The sequence below is a fragment of the Alligator mississippiensis genome, chromosome 5 (genome assembly GCF_030867095.1).
Source record: "Alligator mississippiensis isolate rAllMis1 chromosome 5, rAllMis1, whole genome shotgun sequence".
NCBI lineage: Eukaryota > Metazoa > Chordata > Crocodylia > Alligatoridae > Alligator > Alligator mississippiensis.
In genome coordinates, this window is record NC_081828.1 from 177334081 (window position 1) to 177355067 (window position 20987).

The following is a 20987-nucleotide window of genomic DNA, read 5'->3' on the forward strand; positions in this document are numbered from 1 at the left end:
ATTAAACAAAGAGCTAGCCTACCTTCATACACAAAACTCCCTATGATTTTCCTGGTTTTCTACCTCTACAAAAAGAGGATGTTATTGAAAGGTAATAGTCATCCAATCTACTGAAGTGCACCAGCAACCTCAAACCCAGCAATATGAATTATAGTGTCATCCCCTCCAACACATCATTATATACGCTCCCTGCTCGCAATGACTGATATTGCAGTTAGGATCTGCATGATTAAGTGTCGCACTGAAGTAGTTGCACCAAGAATGTGCAAATCCTGTCAATGAATACTGAAAGACGAGTGCTACTACATGATGTTTTTTCCTGTTTCATCTTTCATTTTTAACTGAAGGCTAACTGAAAGAGTGTTTTATATTTACTTGTTAAAAAACACATAAGAATCGAATTTTCAATTATCAGAACCCAGCACAGACAAATGTTGAAATATTACCACACATGAGTTTTTCTTAGTTAACCACCCACTCTTCTCTGGACACAAGTGGGGGAAACTTCATTCTGAGATGATCGATTAGCAATCTTGGCTAATATTTTTAAGCAAGTCTGCACCAAGCAGAAAACTATGAACAACTAATACATTTTAAAGGGTTCAAAATATCAATATTAGTTGCACAGTCAGGTTTAAAAATATATTACCCAGCCAACTTGAAAACACAATTTCTTTGATCCTAAGACGACTTGGAAAATGCCTAAATTCTACTCATTCCCTTCCCTATTCTGAATAGTAGGGCATGATTTTCAAAAACTAACCAAGCCACACAAAACTTACTTTCCAAAACTAAACATGAATGTAAAGCACATGTTAAGTGTACAGTTAAAAATAAAGCTAGGTATTCAGAAGTCCATGTTCCCATAGCAACCAATATTTTATGATTGTGTATAAGAGCTATGAAATTAAACTACAAATTTAACAAGAAAAAGATGTACACAAACACTACCTTGGCATGGTTATTAGCATGTTAGGGGCCCTGGTGCACATGTTAATTTAATGGTGTGATGGGAATCTGATCCTGATCCCAAAACTGCACCTCCTGTCATGCCACACATTCATGGCAGACTATGCAATTTTGGGATCAGAGATCAGAGCCCAATTATACCATTACTACTTGCCAGTGCAGGGGGAGCCCAGAGGAGCCCCTGTACTTGCAAATTAACAGCCAGGTGCCTGCAGCCCCACAGGCAGGGACAATATTCAGGTGATGGTCAGCCCCAGCCTGGACAGCCCCAAGTCCAGCTCCAGACCCAGAGCCTTCTGGGGACCGGAACCAACAATGAGCCAATTGCTGGCCCCAATCCTGGACAGTCCCAGGTCAAGTTTACTCAGAGCTGCCTGGGCAGGCAATCAGCTGATTGCCGATTCACCTGAGCTGCTGGGCACAGCATTTACACTCCCTAGAAGGGGAAGCACTTCAGCTACCTCCCACTTCCCCAAGGGTGGGTTAAATTGAGCAGTGATTAAACTGATGCATCTGCTCTTCAATTTGTGGGGGAGAAGGGGCAGATTTAGACTTAGATGAGCCAGGAATAAAAAGAGTTCAGACAAGGAAACAAGAAACTTGTTTTTTAAATAACTATTTCAGCTCCCTGCATTTATATAAAGTTTGCATAGTTGAAACAAAAATCACGAAATGGTTGTCATAAACCTCCTCCATGCGTTATATTTATGCCACGATAAATATGAGCATAAGTGGCAAGGGTGATACACATGCACACAATTTAAGATAACATGGATGCCAGCCATAAAGATGTTCTAAATAATTTGCAGAACATTTATATGACCGGTTTGCCATTTTATGGTGCCTTCAATTGGGAGTAGATGCACCAAATTAGCCAAATGGAAACAAATATATCCTGCTTCTATCCAGCCTTTGAAATCTATCTTCAGAATCATACTATTGCAGAAATAACTATTTATAGTCTTATTAGAACACTGCAGTTCCTTATAGCTAAGGTTACTACTTGAATAATAATTATATTAGCAAGAAGTGTGTGGTTACTCATTACGTTTTCAAAACTTACCGTTGGAGAGATTGCAGTCGTCTCTCTTCTCGATCTCTGGCTAATCTTTCTTCCTCTTCACTTGGTCTATTAGAAAAAAGAAGGTCAGAGAAGGGAAGACAATTTTTTCAATGCTTGAAAATATGTGTGTTGGCCATTTCTTAAACTGGCTTCAAGAAAAGGCTTTAGTCTGCTCTAATTTACAGACTGCAGCTGTGCTACACTTATAGTCTGTCCTGTGGGGCTGAAAGGAAAATGCTACCAATTTGTCAATCTAAAGTATTTTTGTTTTTGCAACACTTGAATATTTATACTGTTATCAAATAAATGTTTTCCAGACCTCATATTTGAAGAAAATGCCAAAGGATCTTATTTTTCTCCTCTTCACCTCTGACACAATCAATTGCAACTCTTTTGAGATCTAGATTTAGTGAACGGGTGCTTTCACCATATTTCTCCAGGTGTTATTTATCTCACAAAACTGAATGTACCATTTGGAGATGTGATAAACTTTGTAAATATTCATATCAAACATCTGCTAATTGAAAATTGGAGACTTAGAGTACCAGATACGTGCACATTCAGCAGCATTTAAGTGAAGCAACAGTGACACCCAGTGGCTAAGACAGAGTAATTATACCATGTCACACAATGTGTTAATGGAGGTGAGATGCACACAGACACCAAATGTGGCAGTCTGAATTTAACTGTTCATTTAGGGGCATTCAACTTGCAAATCACAAGTTCAACAAATGTTTACACCTACTATTCCTAAAAACAACACTCATGAATACTAAATTTGATTACAGGGAATTATGTACTTGTTAATGTAAGTTTGAGTCTAATTTTCCACTCTACTGTTTGTGTGGGCCTGTCACATTAACAGAAGAGAAAAAAAGAAGCAAAAAGTAATCTTTAATGGCAAGTGGGACAGTTTGGTTTTATCCAATACAAGTTCAGTCCCTTTCATGAAATAAAATTTTCTTTTATTCCCATTTAAGTATTCTGTATTTGGAACAGCTATGGTAGGTGAAATCTATCATACAACAAAAACCTCAAACCTGTTTTGCAAAACTGTTTTATCAAAGATACTGGCAGAAACAACATAAGTGTCTCACTTGACAATTTCACTCCAAAATATATAAAAACCAAAAAGCTTCTAAATCTCACTCTAAGACCACCATACCTAGTATTATTTACTACTATCACTTCTACTGTTATTACTAAAAAGCATTCCTTTTTTTGTACTTCAAACCCCTCATAAGTCAACTAATCTAGAATTAAACATTGCATTTTAGAAGTAATTTAGCAGACTGACCAAATTCATTTGACATGTGGCATTCGTTTAGCAAATCTTTACAATTGAAGAAAACCATGAAGAGAGCTAGACTGCAAGTGCAGCAAGTGCCAGACAGGTCCATCAACTGAAAAAGTAGGAGAACCTAGGAGTTCTAGGTATCTGCACCAGGAAAAGAACTTGAGGAACACCAGTAGAATAGGGATTAGAGTTCCTAAGGTGCTTTCTGGATTCAAGCTGATGGTGCTCCTCCATCTTTTAAGCCTGTCAAATTCCATGGCATTGAAAGCTTGTCATATTCTTTCCCCACCTTGGTTTGGATTGGCAGTACAGAGCAGCACTGACACCTCCTCAAAATAAGACCTCACTTGAGATACTGAAAAAGCAATCCCCAGAGATCTTCATGCTCTAAAGTAGGGTCCTCTGGAGCCAAGGGACACAGATGCAGAGCACATAAAGCCTTCTTTCTCCAAAAAGTTTAAAGCCTCAGTGCCTGGCATTATAGACCCCTAAAATGCTAAAGCCCTACACCGACAGTTTCAGTGTGGTAATTCAGTTTCCACCAGGCAGAACATACAGGTGTGCTCTGCAAACACAAAAAAACCTACATAATCCAGATCTACTTCCTGGAAGTAGAAACAGACCATATTTCACTAACTTGGGAACTAGCACCAAGAAAATTATGCAACAGCACAAATTCAGTAACAGCTCAAAACAGTTGAAACCAAAGCAATGCACATGAATTATCTGGTGTACAAAACCATGGAATCTGCTGCACGTGTAGGAAGTAGGTCCCTTATTTCTCTTGATAGCTCTAGGGATAGGAACAGACCTAACTGAGATTGACTGCTCTTTTACCTTCAGTTTCAAAGATTCAGAACAGTTGTGAAGTCCCAATAAACAATGCTTTCTGGGTTTCCCCACTGTGAATATAAACTGGGTTTAAAAAAAAAAAAAAAGCAAGGACATATAAATAGGATTAAAACAATTTAGATACCGCTTCCTTACTGAATCTTAGGGACATCTGCTTGAGACCAAGTTGGTTAGGCATTCTCACAAACTTTTTCCTAAAGTATTGTTACTAAGGTATTGTTTTACAGCTAGACTACCCAAGAAATAGCCTTGAAGAAAAGAAAATACCACCTCCTTGAATAGGTGATTTCTTAAGAGATTCTACCACCTGCCTGCTAAGAGACTTTGGAGCAGAATCAGATGTCTGAGTATTAAATGCTATGAACAATGCCGCCCAATGATATGATTTTGTTTTTCATGCTGACCCATTTTTGCTGTGGCAAGAGCTGACATTGGCAGGTTACTTGTTCCATTACGTCTAGACTCTAAATATTTATTTCTCATTCAAAGACATTTCACTGGCACCTTTAAAAAAAGAATCAAGTATTATCTGAAGAAATAGATATTGAATACTGTACTTTCTAAGAAAAATACTTAATGCATCAATGCGAGCAATTCTACTTCCAGTCATACTACTTGTAACTAAATACTTAACACTCTATTTTAAGTAAGATGGTCTTAAATGTGATCCTAGAAGTTACAAGTACATCATACCAGCTAATCCACTTTACACATTTAAATATCAAAATGTACTTGTAAAATTGTACTTTGGATTTAAAGCTTAAAAGTTTTAAGTTCTGCCAAACCTTTAATTATTAATCCAAGCTTGCATTTCATAGAAGTGTACTGTAATTCATACTAGTTTAAGTTTCAAGATACTTCAGCTGGATGTGTACCTATATCAAAGAATGATTTCCAGCACACAGACTTTTGTTGTATAATATACAGAGCACATTCTAGTATTTGGAATGGTGTAAGTCAGTGGTTCTCAACATTTTTAGATTCGGGTTACCCCTGCTGAGAATCACTTTTGTGCTGCTTCAGCTTACACATGTGGTTCTCAACCAGGGTCTTGCCATCAACACCACAGCCAGGTACAACTGCCTTGCACACATTGTGCAGAACCAGATAAGCCTAAAGCCAGCAGAATCACCTGGCCTCATTGAACCCTTTTAAGGTCCTGATCCCAGGTCCACCGGCTTCACGTGCCTCTGTTTCCAGGAGGAACATGGGGCTATGGCAGGATTGGGTGCTCCTGCCTCCTTTAGACGAATATGAGGTGCCTGGGGCAGTTTCTCCTTGCCAACACAATGGTAGTGCCTGTGCTGCACCCGCAAAAGGATCTTGCATAACCCAGTTAAGAACCACCAGATGGTTTCCTGCAAAACCAAGCATTCTCCTGTGTTGGTAGCCTGTTTTTGTGTTGGTTGATTTTTTTCAATTAACTTACATTTTAAACTTCAGATGACAGTCATTTAAAATAAGTGAAGGATGTTGCAACGCTATCAATCTTCAGATACTGAAGCAGCTATACCATGAATTTGTTTCCCCAATTGCAAATGAATAATACTAAATCAAAATGTTAATGCACAGCTAAACAAAAGAATATTAGTCTGGAGTTTATCTAATAGATATGACATCTTTTGATGAAATAAATATTAAAGTTTTAAAAATATTTAAATTTCACTTAAGTTTTTGGAAAAAAATCTGGGTAACAACCAAATTAATATAATGTATTAATATAACTAATAACCTTTTCCATGTTATGTTATTATCGGAAGGATACAGAAGACTATTTTCTCTCTCTCTTTTTTCCTTTTTTTTTTTTAAATCTTCCAGACTGAGTTGTACTCAGACTATTAGGGAATATGAATTATCACAATAACCAAAGTTAACGGGGGAGGGGGAAAAAAAACTACTTACCCCCGAGTAGACTTTCTGCAGTAGCAGCAGTAACAGCAGCAAGCAATTACGGACACTAGGATGAGTCCTGCTATTACAGCTATGGCGATGATAAGGGCCTCAAAGTTTACTGTAAAGTGAACATTTAAACAATTTATAAGACTTTAACATTCACCATGTTTTCTTGCATATAACACCATCCTTCCCCCAAAATAACACACAACCTATTTTTGAAAGCTCTCAAGAAGGAATAATAATTAAAAAAAAAATCTTACCATGAAGTATGGGTAAGTGCTAGAGATCTGGGGTCTCTGGGGCTGGGGGCCACATGGAGCAGTGGAGCCCGATCTGGCACACCAGTGCTGTGTGTTGGGTCTGACCCTACGCATTGGCTCTGGGGCTGCGTGCCAAGTCCAGGACTGCGCACTGGCTCTAGAGCCATGTGTTGGGTTAGATCTGGAGTGTCAGGTCTGGTTGTGGACCAACGCTGTATGCCATCCCAATTCAACATGAAGTTGGGGACAAGAGGCTCCCCACAGATCTAGAAATGTGGTGAAGCAGGTGGAATAGAGGGAGAGAGTGGTGGCAGCCTTAATTGCCATACCTCCCACAGCCAGTGTGCAGCAATTAAAGCTGCCAACAACCTGCTCCCTCTGCCAAATTTCTGGACATGTGGAGAGCCCTTTTTTCTCCTATATAAAACAAACCCCAATTTTTCCCAGCTGGCTTGTGGGAAAAGGTACAAGTTATAGGTGAGAAGATAGTATTATTTCTCCAGCTTCTCGATAACAACTTTTTTCTTCCCTGACTAAACATCTTAGTGATTTTCAATCTCACCTTTTGTTTCTGAGCACCACATTCTCTCCAGCATTAGTAGACGTTAGTTAAAAGATCAGTATTTTATACAGTTTCAAATAAGAACTCTACTACTATTAGCGATACACCAGAATAAGAAAAGTGCTCCTCTCCCTCTCCTATATCTAGTATATACCATGAAGTTTGGCTAAGAGCTGCAGACCTGTGGTGACAAAGCATGTGGCCACGACCAACTTACTTTGCCCATGTGGAAACACTTCCATGAAGGACAAGAACCCTCAGTCAATATATAACAGACAGCAAGATGCCAAAGCAAGCGCTGCACTGCAGGCATGACTGACGGTTATACCAGACAGGGTAGAACAAGGACACAATAAAACACCACCAGTCAGCATAGTGATCACAGCTCACTAGCTGCCAAACCATGGCTGAGCTATTTGTAGGCATCACAGAAAGAAAACAACAAGGTGGGATTTGAAGAATATAGTCTGGGGGATGCTACAGAGAGAGTCTTCCATGCACTGAGGTTCCAGCTTGACCTCAGTAACTTGTGTTTGTTAAAGGCATACTTTAGCCTAAGGTATCTAGTCTTGACTTAAAGATATCAATAGATGGAGAATCCACTACTTTCCTTGATAGGTCACAAGATTATCTAGTCCAGTCCCCTGCTCAAGGCAGGGTAGTTTGGTCAAACACCTAAATCACTTTATTTAAAAAAATTGTAAAGTCAAGATTAATATTTGTACCTATGAATCATTATGAAGATCCCATGATAGCATTGTCTTTAATTTTCTTTTGATTTTCTCTAGTTTTACTACACAAGTAATACTACAGTAATGTTATGGCCATTAATGTAGCCAAACCACCTGAACTTTGCCCTGTGGTAACACTATACAAGGGGAAAAAAAACTTGGATACAAGTCAGATCTAATGTGTGTCTACAAAAATCAGTTTCGCACAACAATAAAACAACTAAAATGCCTTAATTAGTGACAATACTGCACAGTGACTACAGAGAGTGTAAGTGAGGTTGCCTGAATTACTTAACTGTAAAATTCTGTACCTCGGTATATTTTAAATTTCTTATAAGTGTAACCTTAACTCTACATTTCTTGTTTTATAACACAAGTGGAGGGGAAGGGGGAAGCAACCTTTTGAACAGGATTGCTACAAATTTGTCCTGCATGCTCCCCGAGTGTCAAGGGCCCTAACAGACAGCCCAGGCAGGACTAATTGTTTAATTGGCCAAACCAGTCTGAGGCTCTAACTGGCTGCCCCACCCCAGGTGATGAACCAGAGGGTTTCTGTTATGGCCTCTGGTTCAGCTGCTGAGGATAGCAATCTCCTCATGTCAGCCCACCTGTTGCAGAAAACTGCAGGCCAGCTATAGTTCTGTCTAAAAGTCCACCTTGGTAAACCTCCAGGGATCTCATGCTCTCTGGTTTTCTGGCTTCTGACCCTACTTACTAGGGCTACATGAAATTTCACCAGCTGTTTCATTTCGACGCTGTTTCGAGCTCAAGACAGTAAAATCAAAACAAAACCAAGGGCTTCGAAACAGCCTCATAACAAAGCAAGGGCAGTTGAAACATTTTAAAAGTTTTGAAATGTTTCACATTTCAAAGCTCAAGCTGGGCTTGCCTGCAGGAAAACAGAAAGTAAGGAGAAGGAGGGGGAAGAGAAGGGAAGCAGAGGGAAGGACTGCTCTCATTGACTCTGTAGCTGGCCAGTAACTGTGATCCTTCCCTGAGGTCCCTTTCAATCCCACTGCTCTGGGAGAGGGATGGAGAAACAGTATAAAAGGCAGCATTGTTTTAACTGGCCTGCTTCCTGTCACCCATGTCACGAGTTTTGCTTGTCAGCAGCCTGAGGTACAGTTTCCCAGAAACCCCTGCACCTATCTCCTTGAAACTTAGCAGGCAGGCTTCATGGACTCAGCAGGGGCTACCATCCCTGAAAGTTTCATCCAAATCAGGCAAAAAATGACAAAGTTATAGGCAGCTTCATGCTTACCCATTATACCCTATGGGTGAAACGCCAAAACAGTGTTGAAACAGTAAAACACTTGACAAAACAAAATGGAACAGTGGTTTCAAAACAAAACTCTAAACGAAAGACTGTCCCTTCGAAATGTCGAAACGGAACTCAAAATTAAACTGTGCTGTTTCGCACAGCCCTGCTACTTAGCTCTGCCACTGGACTCTGGCTTTTGAGACTTGGTCCCTGACCCCAGAACTCTGACCTGGCCTGTGTCTTCGATTCTGCCTCTGGATTCTGGTAACTCAGGCTCCAGCTCCTGCTCACCTGTGGGACTCTTGGTCCCCCAGTTCCTGTCTCTACCCCTCCTCTAGTGGCCTAACCCCTTTCCACCGCCTGATCTTTCTGCATCCTTCCCCATCTGCTACTCTGCTGCCTGTCCCCTCCCCAAGCTGCCACATGCCCAACACAGAGGCTGCCCGTGACACTTGTGTAGAATACATGCCACAGGCTAGCCACCCCGTTTTATAATTTTTGGCTTTGGACAGTTACAATACCCATGTAATCCTTATTAACATTAATTTATCATTATGGGCTCTACAATTTAGCTCAATTTTAAAAGTTTTTTTCATCTTGGACTACATACATAAATATCCTAGGGAATACATCCAAGGGACTAAAGATTATGGCTTTCATTCATGCTTATTCTTGTAACAGATAGTTATATTTTAAATCTTTGAGTAAACTTCTATAGTAAACTTACTGATTTTTCAGCACTGGAAAAATCTTTCATCATTCAATATTTCCACTTCCCTTTCTATTTCCAAGTCAGATACTGAGTTGAAATACTATGCAACTATATTATATTCCTTATTCTTATGATGCTCCAAAATATTTTCTCGCACAATTCAGAAACTGAATAAAGTTTGTCATAAAACATACCACACACTATCTTGCAACTTCCTGTGAAGCACCAAAGAGCCAAATTGTGTGTTAAACCAACTATGCAGAATTTTTTTTCAACAGAATAAAACAGAATAATACCAATATTCACTTGCAGCTTTCTGTCTCTCCCACCTATTTTATTTGCTTATTATTCATGGAAAAAATACAAACTATTTCAAACTGATATTTCTTTCACTTCCTCCTTTTCTTCACCATTGGCCAATAATTTATCAGCATGTCAGGTTCCAGATAGTTTTATCTGGAACCAATTTGTTCCCCATCTTCCCACCATTATGCTGCTGAACATGCAACCAGTGAAATGCATTTTCAATGTTCATGTTCATTTCTGGTTCAGTGCTGCTGAAAGTAAGTGGTGCTGCTTCATTTAATTTGCGGCTGAGAGAAATAACAGTATCCTGCTCATGGGGCAATTAGTTCCCTCCTGTATCTGAAGGGGACAAACTCAATGAGATCATATATCCGTACGGCACACTGCAGTGGGGAATTTGTAAAAAAACTCCCAGGGAAATGCTCCTTTTGGCAACTGTTTTTTTGTTTTGTTTTTTTGCTGAAAAAGGTATGCCACCATGAAGTTTTCATCTTGTGTTTAAGCTACAGCTAATTTAAAAATGCAGATGCTAGCTAAAATAATTACAAACATCTTCCATAGTAAAAAAATATGAAAGAAGTAACATGTCTTTCCAGTAAACCATTTTGTGTAAGAAACTAACAGTGAACATCAGATAGTTGTGTAGGTGTTTGCACATCTAACATGATATGCAAGATAAACCCAGAGAAGGTATATTATAAATTCCAAATAGGAATCTATACATCTATACTATAGATTCCAAATGGGAACCTAAAGTACCAAAAACATTCTGATATTGGAGTCATTGTAACAGAAGAATTGTTCTACTATTTTTCCACAGTTAAAAAAAACGAGTGAAAGCTAAGAGCTGGCATTTTCTGAGGGAAGCCTAAAGTATAAAAAGGTTGTGAACATCGGCCATGAAGAGATCTACTAAATTACTAAATCCAGTCCCTTCATATTACAGAAACTACATCACTTCCATAAGCTCATCAAGCTTTGCATTAAAAGGGAAGTTTTCTTTTGCTCCCATTATTCTTATGGAAAGGCTGATCCAGGCTCTAATTGTTTTTATGGTTATAAATCTTCCCGTTTCAAGACTCAATCAGCTCTTCTGCCTCCTTTGTGTTTATGTATTTATAAAGTATTAATATATTGGATTTGTTAATACATACTATTTAAAATGATATTCTTTGTATGAGACATCTGAATCAATAAAGCTGTTTGTTAGTCAATATGATTTCAGACTGTAATAAGAATATATTAACATTAAAGAATGATTTATCACATATCCTTAATAAAAGTGAAATTATACCTACACCAGCAAACTCCCCACCGAGCAGCTGAGAGATGACACAGCGAAGAGGATGGAAGAATACTCCTTACAGGGTAGTCCACACAAGTGTTGTGTGTGTAACACCAAAGGCACTGGGCAGAAAAAAAAGAATACAGAAATATTATACCTACTGACCATATAGCTAATTGTAAATGAAGACCCCCAATACCATTGAGTTTTATGGAGATAATATGCTCTCTTCTTCATAGAACTGCAGCACTTACTCCAAGTATAGTACAATTTTAATAATTTCAGTGAACAGTAGTTTTTTTAGATAAAGTTTAGTACGGTGTATTGAGGTTTTGCCCAAAATGATTTTAATCTTTAAATTACCGTATTTTAATCTTGAAAACCTTCAAACCAAACATACAGCTAAAACTCACTGAAATCCTGTGCAGCAGCCTTATAACATGTTATGAATAACGTATAAAAAAATATTTATATTAGACTACATATATTATATGTACATTATCATTATTGTATTAGTACGTGGGTTTTTTGGGTTTTTTTTTTTAACTTTTATTCAAAACCATTTAAAGTTACTTCTTCAGATAATGTAGAAATCAGCTACAGAGATTTCCCCAATTATCTGTTCTTTTACTGTTCTTTATAGACATGAGGCTACAGGCTACCATTAACAAAAATGTATTCCTTAAAAATGGTCACAACCTCCCATTTGATCCCAAAGACACAGCAAGCCAACCAGTTGTTAAGATGATTGATTCCTGACAAAATGGGGGGCACTATCTTTCCTGAGGGCAACTTTGTCATTTTTTTACCACTGGAAACAATCAAGATGATGGTCAATCTACAAGAGGACGTCATTACTTAGAAAAGTCTGCAGCCTCATTCTAACTGAAATTACTGGTAGAACACAGCCACTTTGAACAAGGGCAGTGAATCACAAACACCTGTCTTGAAACATTCACCTTTCTCTGCTGGAAAGGGAACTTACCATCAGGACGAGTAACACCAAAAATGATGTTTATTCTTCAAAAACATTTAGCAACTATCCACTACATTAGATGCATTAAATAGGAAGGACAGATAGGGAATACTAGCGGGCTGTGTACAACAGAAAGGGGGTAGTAGAAAGCAGGAATGGAAAATGAAATATGCACAACCAGGAGAACAAAGAAGTCAGGAAGACAGCCAGGATGTGGACTGCTTTGTGCTATTCCATGATATGGTAAAGTAGCTAGAGCATTATCTGGTGAATTTGGACCTCAAGAGGAAAAGAAAATAAGATTAATATACTTTTCATATGGCAACAGGTCATCTGGATTTTTCTTAGTTTGTGTATTTAAAATTTTACTAGTTTCAAAACAGATGCTTGCTAAATAAGAACCCCATCCTATTCAACTGAGGGTTTAGTACAAGTTCAACAATTTAAGGGTAAATATAGCAGGAGAATGGTCTAATAATCCCAACAACAAACCAATGACATTCAAAACAAACACAAACAAACAGATCATTGAACCTTATTAAGTAATGGAAAAGCACAGTTACAAGTTGTTTTAATTTAGTCATGTAATACCATAAACAAAGAGAAAAAAACAACATCATTTTTTTAAAACTGTTTCATCTGGGCTAGGTGCTACCTGGACAAAGCAGTTACTTTGTTGCCCTAACTGTACATTTGCACTCCTTAAAGCAGTGGAAGCCAACCTTTTTGGCAGGTGTGCAAAGTAGCTGTGCACCCTCCGTGAGTGCCACTGCAGTCCCCTTCTCAATCCGCTGATCCCTGCTCTGTGATTCCTGCCTGATCTGCTGCTCTGTTTCCTACTTCCTGCCCTACCTGCCACTGTGCTACATGTCCCTTCTCTGGTCTGTCCCAAGCCATACACAAAGGCTGCAGTGATGCTTGGGGCCACCCATGCTTTAAACATTTGACTTTCATTTTAAATTTAATCAGAAGTCTGAATTTCCAGGGTTTGCTATAATTACAACTCTGTTAAGGTATTAACATACCCTCTCCTTCATTCCAATTCATCTTAGCTTTTATTTAGGAAAATAACACTAATTCTAATTCAGAATCCCTTTACTACTCAACTGAACTAGTGCAGAAATAAACCTAGACATTTTAATAGCAGGCATTTCTAGATACATTTTAAAAGACATAGGCTAGGAAGAAATTTTACGCTTAAACTAATGATGCAACTGAAGCACCATGAAAATAGCTTTTAGAAGCAACTATCTAGTTTTAAACAATATATAATTTGGTTCCCTTCACAGCAGAAAGCCTCATGTAGGCCTCAGGTAGAATATCTGCATTAACTAGATAATGATTTTCTCAGCAGTGTTGAAAGAGAAAAAGACAATATACTGATTTTAGCAGTTCGTAATCTGTGTGTGACTGCTTCAAAGAACCTTTTTTTAATAACAGGTATTTTACCAACTAAGCAGGCAGAATAACCTAATTTTCTTCCAAATAAATATCCTTACAGAATCAATTTTAACTGAAGATGTTAGAGAAATCAGTCAACAAAATAAGCATCACTACTTATGCAGAGAGAACTGTCTAATATAGGGAACAGTCAGGCTAGTTAGTATAAGCTTGCCTGATAATGAGAGCTACTGCTAAACTACTGGTGACTAAGTAATAGCACAGAAAAGTCAACTACACCACTTTCCTCAAGTTTGCTCATGTAACTACAAATGCATACAGCCACACAGGCAGAAGCAGATCTGGCATCCGATCAGTCCATGGGTTAAAAGGAAAGAAAACGTCTTCCAGTAATTCATTTTTTATGACAAACCAGGAACTGCTTTATTGTGTTCCTCTTAGTTAGATAATAAGCTAACCAAACTGTTAATATAGGGCCTCAAATTCACAACAGACTGCAACCAAAAGTTGAAAATATTTTGCTTTGTTTAGGTAGCAATCACATACTATGGCCCTCATTGAATTTTAAGACCCAAATTTAAACTGTGATCTAGTACTAGACCCCCTGTGGGTTCCCACCGAAATTAATGAGAAATTGTGGTCCTAGTCTATACTCATTTGGATAATAAACACTAATAATTATTATAGATGATAATAAATCTAAGCTTCATGACTGCAAAATGCTACTTTATTTGTAATTAAAGTTACAGCATACATAAAGCTACTATCTCTGTCACACAGATAATTATAATCACTATTAAAAAAATCACCCGACAATTAATTAGAGCCAATTTGCTTCCCTCCCTCCACCCAAAAACATCTGGAATTGATTTTAGTAATAAGCTTCAAAGACTAAATTCTGAACAAAATAAATCATGATGGGAATAGTTAAGAGTGAGAATTTACAAAACCAATTTCTCTGAACAAAAACCCAATTGACAGACCTAAATATAGAATGTCAAATAGTAGCATTCTTTTTATCTATTGTTTTAGAACTTCTTGTTCCAGTCACCATCAACCACTACGCTTATGAATAGGGAGAATGGAAGCCTCTATTTCACGTCATCTACAGCCAACAATTTTACAGACAGTATGACATGGGTATTCTTCTACCTTAACAGTGAAAAAGAAGTTATTTTTAATGATCTTATGCTTTTATATTGTGCATATAAATTCTAGTAGTAACCTATCTTTGTATTTTATGTCCATGTACATGCAAATTAGCTAAATCAAATCTATATTTGCCTCTTCAAGGTCAGCAAGATGACATTGCTGCATCTCACTGAATCATCCATCATTCCATCATCAAAGCAAATCTGTGTGTTGTCAATGGTTTGACATATTCTGAACACAGCTTGCCTATATTTTTCCTGGTGTCTTCAGCACCCTTCCCCCAAGGATTTATTCCCTTCTCAGTGTGAGTGCATAACTCATTGGTGTTGATGAAAGTTGTGTGCAAGTATCATCAGAAATACACCTATCAACATGCCAGTTTGTTAGTGCTTACAAGCTACAGCTACACTATGAAAGCTGCCTGTAGAGGCAAGTCAGTGATAATGAATTCATCAGCATTCACTAGCTCATCTTTGGCAACTCATATCTACTTTCTCGTGTTTTAAAGACGATGAGCACCTTTATTTATTGTTGTGCTCACTTAGGTAGGTAGCAGAACGTAGTAACACACAGTGAGAGACTACCAACACAGCAAAAACCAGCATATTTCATCTTGCTTTAAAATTTGTCATTTTGAGCACTAGACAAACTTCTATAGTGGTACAGGAAAAAAACAGAGGATTATTAGTTTTATTAAAAAGAGACCAAAAATGACTGATCTATCCTGGCACTCGGTTTTCAGGGTGAATAAAAATCAATTATTTAAAAAAAATGTAAACCATATTTATTTAATCACCTTTTAAAAAAACAAACAGGTTTTTTATTTAATCATATTTTTTAATTTTTAAGATGCTTTAAAAAAAATAAACCCATATAAAGATAGTTTTAAATTTAAGATATGTTAAAGATCAAAGATATCACAGAATAGGGATTATAACTTCTAATGATATAGTATGAGGCAATACTGCTAGATAAAGTGTATGAGAAAGAAATTGAAGTGTGCAAAAAGTCTAGAGGAGGAAATTGTTAACCTGAGTCTTGACAGGTGGAGCAATGTCCACAATGATCCAGTAATATGTGCTTGTTTGACAACAAAAGAAGGGACTGTCTACCTTACAGAAACAATTGATACATCAGGAAATGCACACACAGCAGAATACTTACAAGCAGCAGCAGTAAAAGCTATAACAAACTGAAAACAATTCAGATGTCTAGTATACAGCTGTCACAGACAATGCTGCAAATGTATCAAAGAGAAGAAATCTAGAAGACAAGACAGCCCCAACCTTTGTTGCACCTCTTAGCCAAAGACTTCAGTGCTCCTCCGGAAATAAAGGCCAATGTTGTTGAAATTGCAAAATACTTCCGTAACAACCGCTTTGCAGCAGCTGCTCTGAGGAGAGCAGGAGCAACTAAACTAACAATCCCACAAGATGTGCGGTGGAATTCAGAAGTGGACTGTTTTGAGCGATGTATTGAGGACTGGCCTAATCTGAAAGCAATTTGTGAGCAAAATTGTGACAAAATAGATGAAGCTGTCAGCCAAAGTTCTCAACACTGGGCTAAAGAGAAATGTAGAATGTATGCTGCTATCCTGCAACCTATTTCTGTAGCCTTAAACAAAATGCAAGGAAATTGCTTGTATTGCTGATGCTGTTGAAATTTGGAAGGAACCAAGTGAGACCTTGAAAAGAGAAATACAGAGTGACAGAGTTAAATTATAGGTATTTTAAAAATGAATGGATCAAGCACTACCTCCAGCTCATTTTCTTTCCAATAGTCTCAATACATGATACCAGGATCAATACTTAACTGCTGAAGAAGAGGAGTTGGCTATGACATGGGCATCCAGCAATCATCCCTCCATAATACTAACTACAATAAATTCCAGGGCTAAAGGTAAACCATTCAAGAAATACAGTAAAAGCTCTGGGAATGGGGGATGCCAGATAACAAAATATGCTGGCTGAGTGGCCCCGGCTGCTGCTTCTCCTACTGTGTCTGGGGCATCCCACCTCCCCTCCCACAGCATCACCGCCCCTCCTGCAGGCCCCATGGGACAGGGAAGCAGGCCCCGTACAGCCCGTTACGCCCCTGGGCCATGAAGGCTCGGCAGAGCAGGCTGCTTTGCCCTGGGCCGTGGGGGCTCGGAGAAACTGGAATTGCCACGGTGAGCACTTCCGGTTTCACTTTTCCTTACAAGCCAGCATGCCGGTTAACAGAGCATGCCAGCTTGTAAGGTGCCAATTAACACAGAGTTTACTGTATATGTTTGCTGATGAGGTTTTAAAGAAAGTGACACCAGTAAACTGGTGGAAGTTACTTAAGCACCTGAATCCATCAGAGACTGCTGAAGTGATAATCCAGCTTTTAAACAGCAGTAGCCCCTTCTGAAGGTATAGAAAAAGTATTTTCTTCCTTTGGATTAATTCATTCTAAATTGAGAAATTGGGTGGGAACTGAGAAAAAACAGGAATGCTTGCCCTTTCTGTTTTAGTATATGAATTAAATGGGCTGGATGAATGGACTGGAAGGTGGACAGAAAACTGGCTGGAGCATCAGGCTCAGAGAGTAGTAATCAATGGCTCAATGTCTACTTGGCAGCAGGTATCAAATGGAGTGCCCCAAGGGTCAGTTCTGGGGCTGGTTTTGTTCAATGTCTTCATCAATGACCTGGAAGATGGCATAGAGTACACCCTCAGCAAGTCTGCAGATGACACCAAGTGGGGGGACTAGTAGATATACTAGGGAATAGGACTAGGATTCAGAGTGACCTAGACAAATGGAGGGTTGAGCCAAAAGGAATCTCATGAGGTTTAACAAGGACAAGTGCAAAGTCCTGCACCTAGGATGGAACAATCCCATCCCCACGACTGGCTGGGCAGCAACTCTGCAGAAAGGACCTGGGGGTTACAGTGAACCATAAGCTGAATAAGAGGCAGCAGTATGCCCTTGTTGCCAAGAAGGTTAATGGCATACTGGGCTCCATTGGTAGGTGTGCTGTCAGCAGGTCACGGGAAGTGATTAATCTTCTGTATTCACAACTGATGAGGCCACATCTGGAGTACTGTGTTCAGTTTTGGGCCCCCCCACTACAAAAAGGATGTGGACAAATTGGAGAGAACCTAATGGAGAGCAACAAAAACGGTGAGGGAGCTGGGACACAACTTCTGAAGAAAGACTGACGGAACTGATCTTATTTAGTCTTGAGAAGAGGAGATGGCAGAACAAGGAGCAATGGTCTCAAGTTGCAGCAAGGGAAGTTTAAGTTAGATATTAGGAAGAATTTTCTCACTAGGAGGGGAGTAAAACACTGAAACAGGTTACCCAGAGAGGTGGTAGAAGCTCCAGCCTTGGGGTGGGGGTGGGGGGTTCAAAACCTGGATAGACAAAGCTTTGGCTGGGATAATCTATTTGGGGATGGCCCTGCTGTGAGCTGGGGGTTGGACTAGATAACCTTTGAGGTCCCTTCCAACCCTAACTTTCTATGATTCTAAATAGGAAAAGGAAGGTGAAGCCTAAGTTAACCCAGTATTTTAAGTTTCTCATGTTGACCTGGCTAAAATAATCTATTTGATTTTTGTTAAAAACACATTTCACATAACTAAAATAGTTAAAAATTCAAAAATATATATTGCTTGTTTTGTAAAAAATAATTATACATGTTTGTTGTTGAAGAAAAATATCCAAAATACATAAGCTTGTTTTAGTTAAATAAAACAATTTAAATGTCATATTTCAGTTCTCTGATGTAGCTGCAAAATTAATCTGAAAAAATATCAAAATAAATCACTGCTTTAAAATGTACAGGGTGTACCTTCTAGAAATGAAACCTACATCTATCTAAGTTGTGAATAATATGTATTTAGGCTATATCAAACAACAAGAATTCATTTTTCGCAGAAAACAATGAATGAATAAATCAAGGCTTTCTGACTAATGATTTAAATCATGGTTTAAATCAATTTGATTTAAATCAAATCTTCCACGTCAGTTGTTAGGAATGGTATCTTTGAATAGCTACCATTTGAAAACATACTTCTTTCATGTTTCTGAACCATCATGGCTTCAGCACCACTCGTCCAATATACAATTCCTAATTTCCATTAGCTGCATAAACACAGAGCCTTTTCTAAAGATTTGCATTGTTTCATACATTCCTTTCCACTCTCTTTTAGCCCATCCTGCGTAGTCACTATTTTATTGTAAATATGACATTTCAATACTATCTTGCTACATGTAATCACCACCAGAGTTTCTCTCCAAAAAGGATGCTAAAACTTACCGAAACATTTCTTAGACATTCTTCACAGGATTTGTTGGAGAAATCAGAGCATGCTACAAAAAAAGAAAATATATTAGTATGATATTGCAATTTTTACAAGTGTCAAATACTGTAACTTATCAGTATACCTTGAAAACATTTCAATTACTGTATATACCACCTCACTTGTGGTCTGTATATACACATACACACAGAATATATTTTAAATCAACATTTGTTACAATTTTACTGAAATAAAAGCTAAAAAAAATACGAAACACTCATCTATCTCCACACTGTTGGGGGGGGGGGGGGGAGTTAAGTGCATGCTTAGCTTTAATTTGAAAAGAAAGCTCTTTGAAAGAATTACTTTCCCCAAACCAATATGGAAGAATTATTCATTGGATATTGAGACTGTGTATATCTCTTAGAAATTCTAAAGTTTTACTTCCATTTAGATTAAATTCTGAGTTCTGCAGCTTTGGAAGCAGAACCCTAGCAAAACTTAACCATGATTTTTGTTTATAAATTTGCCTCTTTCCATAAGAAGTCTTAAGTATTCTTTTTTAAGAAGTTTAGAAACACAAAACCTATTAATGGGACTCAATCAAATGGGGAATGGGATAAAAGGACCAAAACAACATTTTCTGAAGATGGGAGACCAAACTGGTCAGCAAAAAACACAACAGGAATTGTTAAAGGAAGATTTAAAAGCCTAAAATTACACTTACAAAAATTCATCACCATGAAGTTCAAAAAGCTGATTAATTCAGTAGCCGATCATAGATTTTTAATAATTTATTTTAAATAGATAACTTTTTCCATAACCAACAGTCATTCACAGTAAAATGAAGCAATCAAACATCCACTAGATACAACTATGTAAAGATAAGCAAAACAAAAAGGGTGCAAGAAACTTGGGTGATTTCCCCATCACCCTTCCTGTTCCATAAGATACAGCAATAAACTAAGGACTGGGGCCTAAGTAACATAATCAATCAATACTACCTTAGATTTATAATGATAAAGAGCACCCAGACAAAACTCACGTCACACATGAAAGCACATAACCAATCTGTGCATGTTACCCACCATTTCTTACAAAGCAGCAGTTTTCAACAGCTACCAAGCAACCTATTATTTACAATAGGAAAAAAACTAGAATTGTCTCTTAACTTGGGTCACAGCTGACTAAAAAATATTTACTTAATGTTGTTACAGCATCAAGTTGTAACATTATTATTATGACTGAACAACCTGCAAAACAGTAATACCTACTCCTTTTCTGCATCATTTTAGTTTGCTCACTTTAAGTTTATACCTCCTGGCTCAGGTTCATTTTCACTACTTGTGAATGTTGAAACAGTATTCCCTGTTTGCACTGGTCTTTCAACCAATCAGTGCAAGTAGAAATAAATATTAGTAAGGAAATTCAAATGTCACTGGACTTCCTAGAAATTATTTTTTAAATACCGTTGATATAAACAGCTTGAATTGGCAGTATTCCTCCAATACTTCACAAGATTAAGGTCTTGTCTTTGGATGAGATATAGGGGGGAGAGAAAGGAACGTGCTTTGTATTTTCATAGTGCCAGGAGCCCTGGTTCCCAACCCCATTCCTTTTTGTTCTGAGCTAGCACAGCTACAAAGTGAAAGAGCTGCCTTGCCCCAAGCAGAGCTAAAACAGTAAAACCTGTGCATGTAGAAAAGCAGCGAGGGGCTTTATGGTTAAGATGCATTTTTTAATGGGAGAGGCAAGGATATCCTTTACTGGACCAACAGCATAGCTGGGATAGTTAGACAAGCTTTCAAACGCAAAACACTCTTCCTAGTTTTGCAGTGCATCGGGTTGACGGCAGTTTTACGAAGAGTTTAGTTCCACAGTGCCCAACCTTTTCCTCCCTGGGGCCAGATGGATGGTGCTCAGTCCAGGTGCGGACTGGGTCCATTGTGCACGGCGGGGAGGGCTTGGCCGCAAGGGGAGGTCGGGGGCAGCCCAG

The 20987-nt window shown here is 38.3% G+C and overlaps 1 protein-coding gene across 1 annotated transcript in view; it reads right to left on the reverse strand.

Annotated features, from left to right (window-relative positions):
- Positions 1 to 20987, reverse strand: part of LOC102566512 (pituitary tumor-transforming gene 1 protein-interacting protein) — a 45073-nt gene that overhangs the window by 23668 nt on the left and 418 nt on the right. The window contains exons 2-5 of the mRNA XM_006258931.4: positions 19009 to 19061; positions 11208 to 11316; positions 6084 to 6192; positions 2033 to 2098 (exon numbers count right to left, since the gene is read on the reverse strand). Of these exons, the coding sequence (XP_006258993.2) occupies positions 2033 to 2098; positions 6084 to 6192; positions 11208 to 11316; positions 19009 to 19061 (337 nt within the window). The remainder of the gene's footprint in view (positions 1 to 2032; positions 2099 to 6083; positions 6193 to 11207; positions 11317 to 19008; positions 19062 to 20987) is intronic.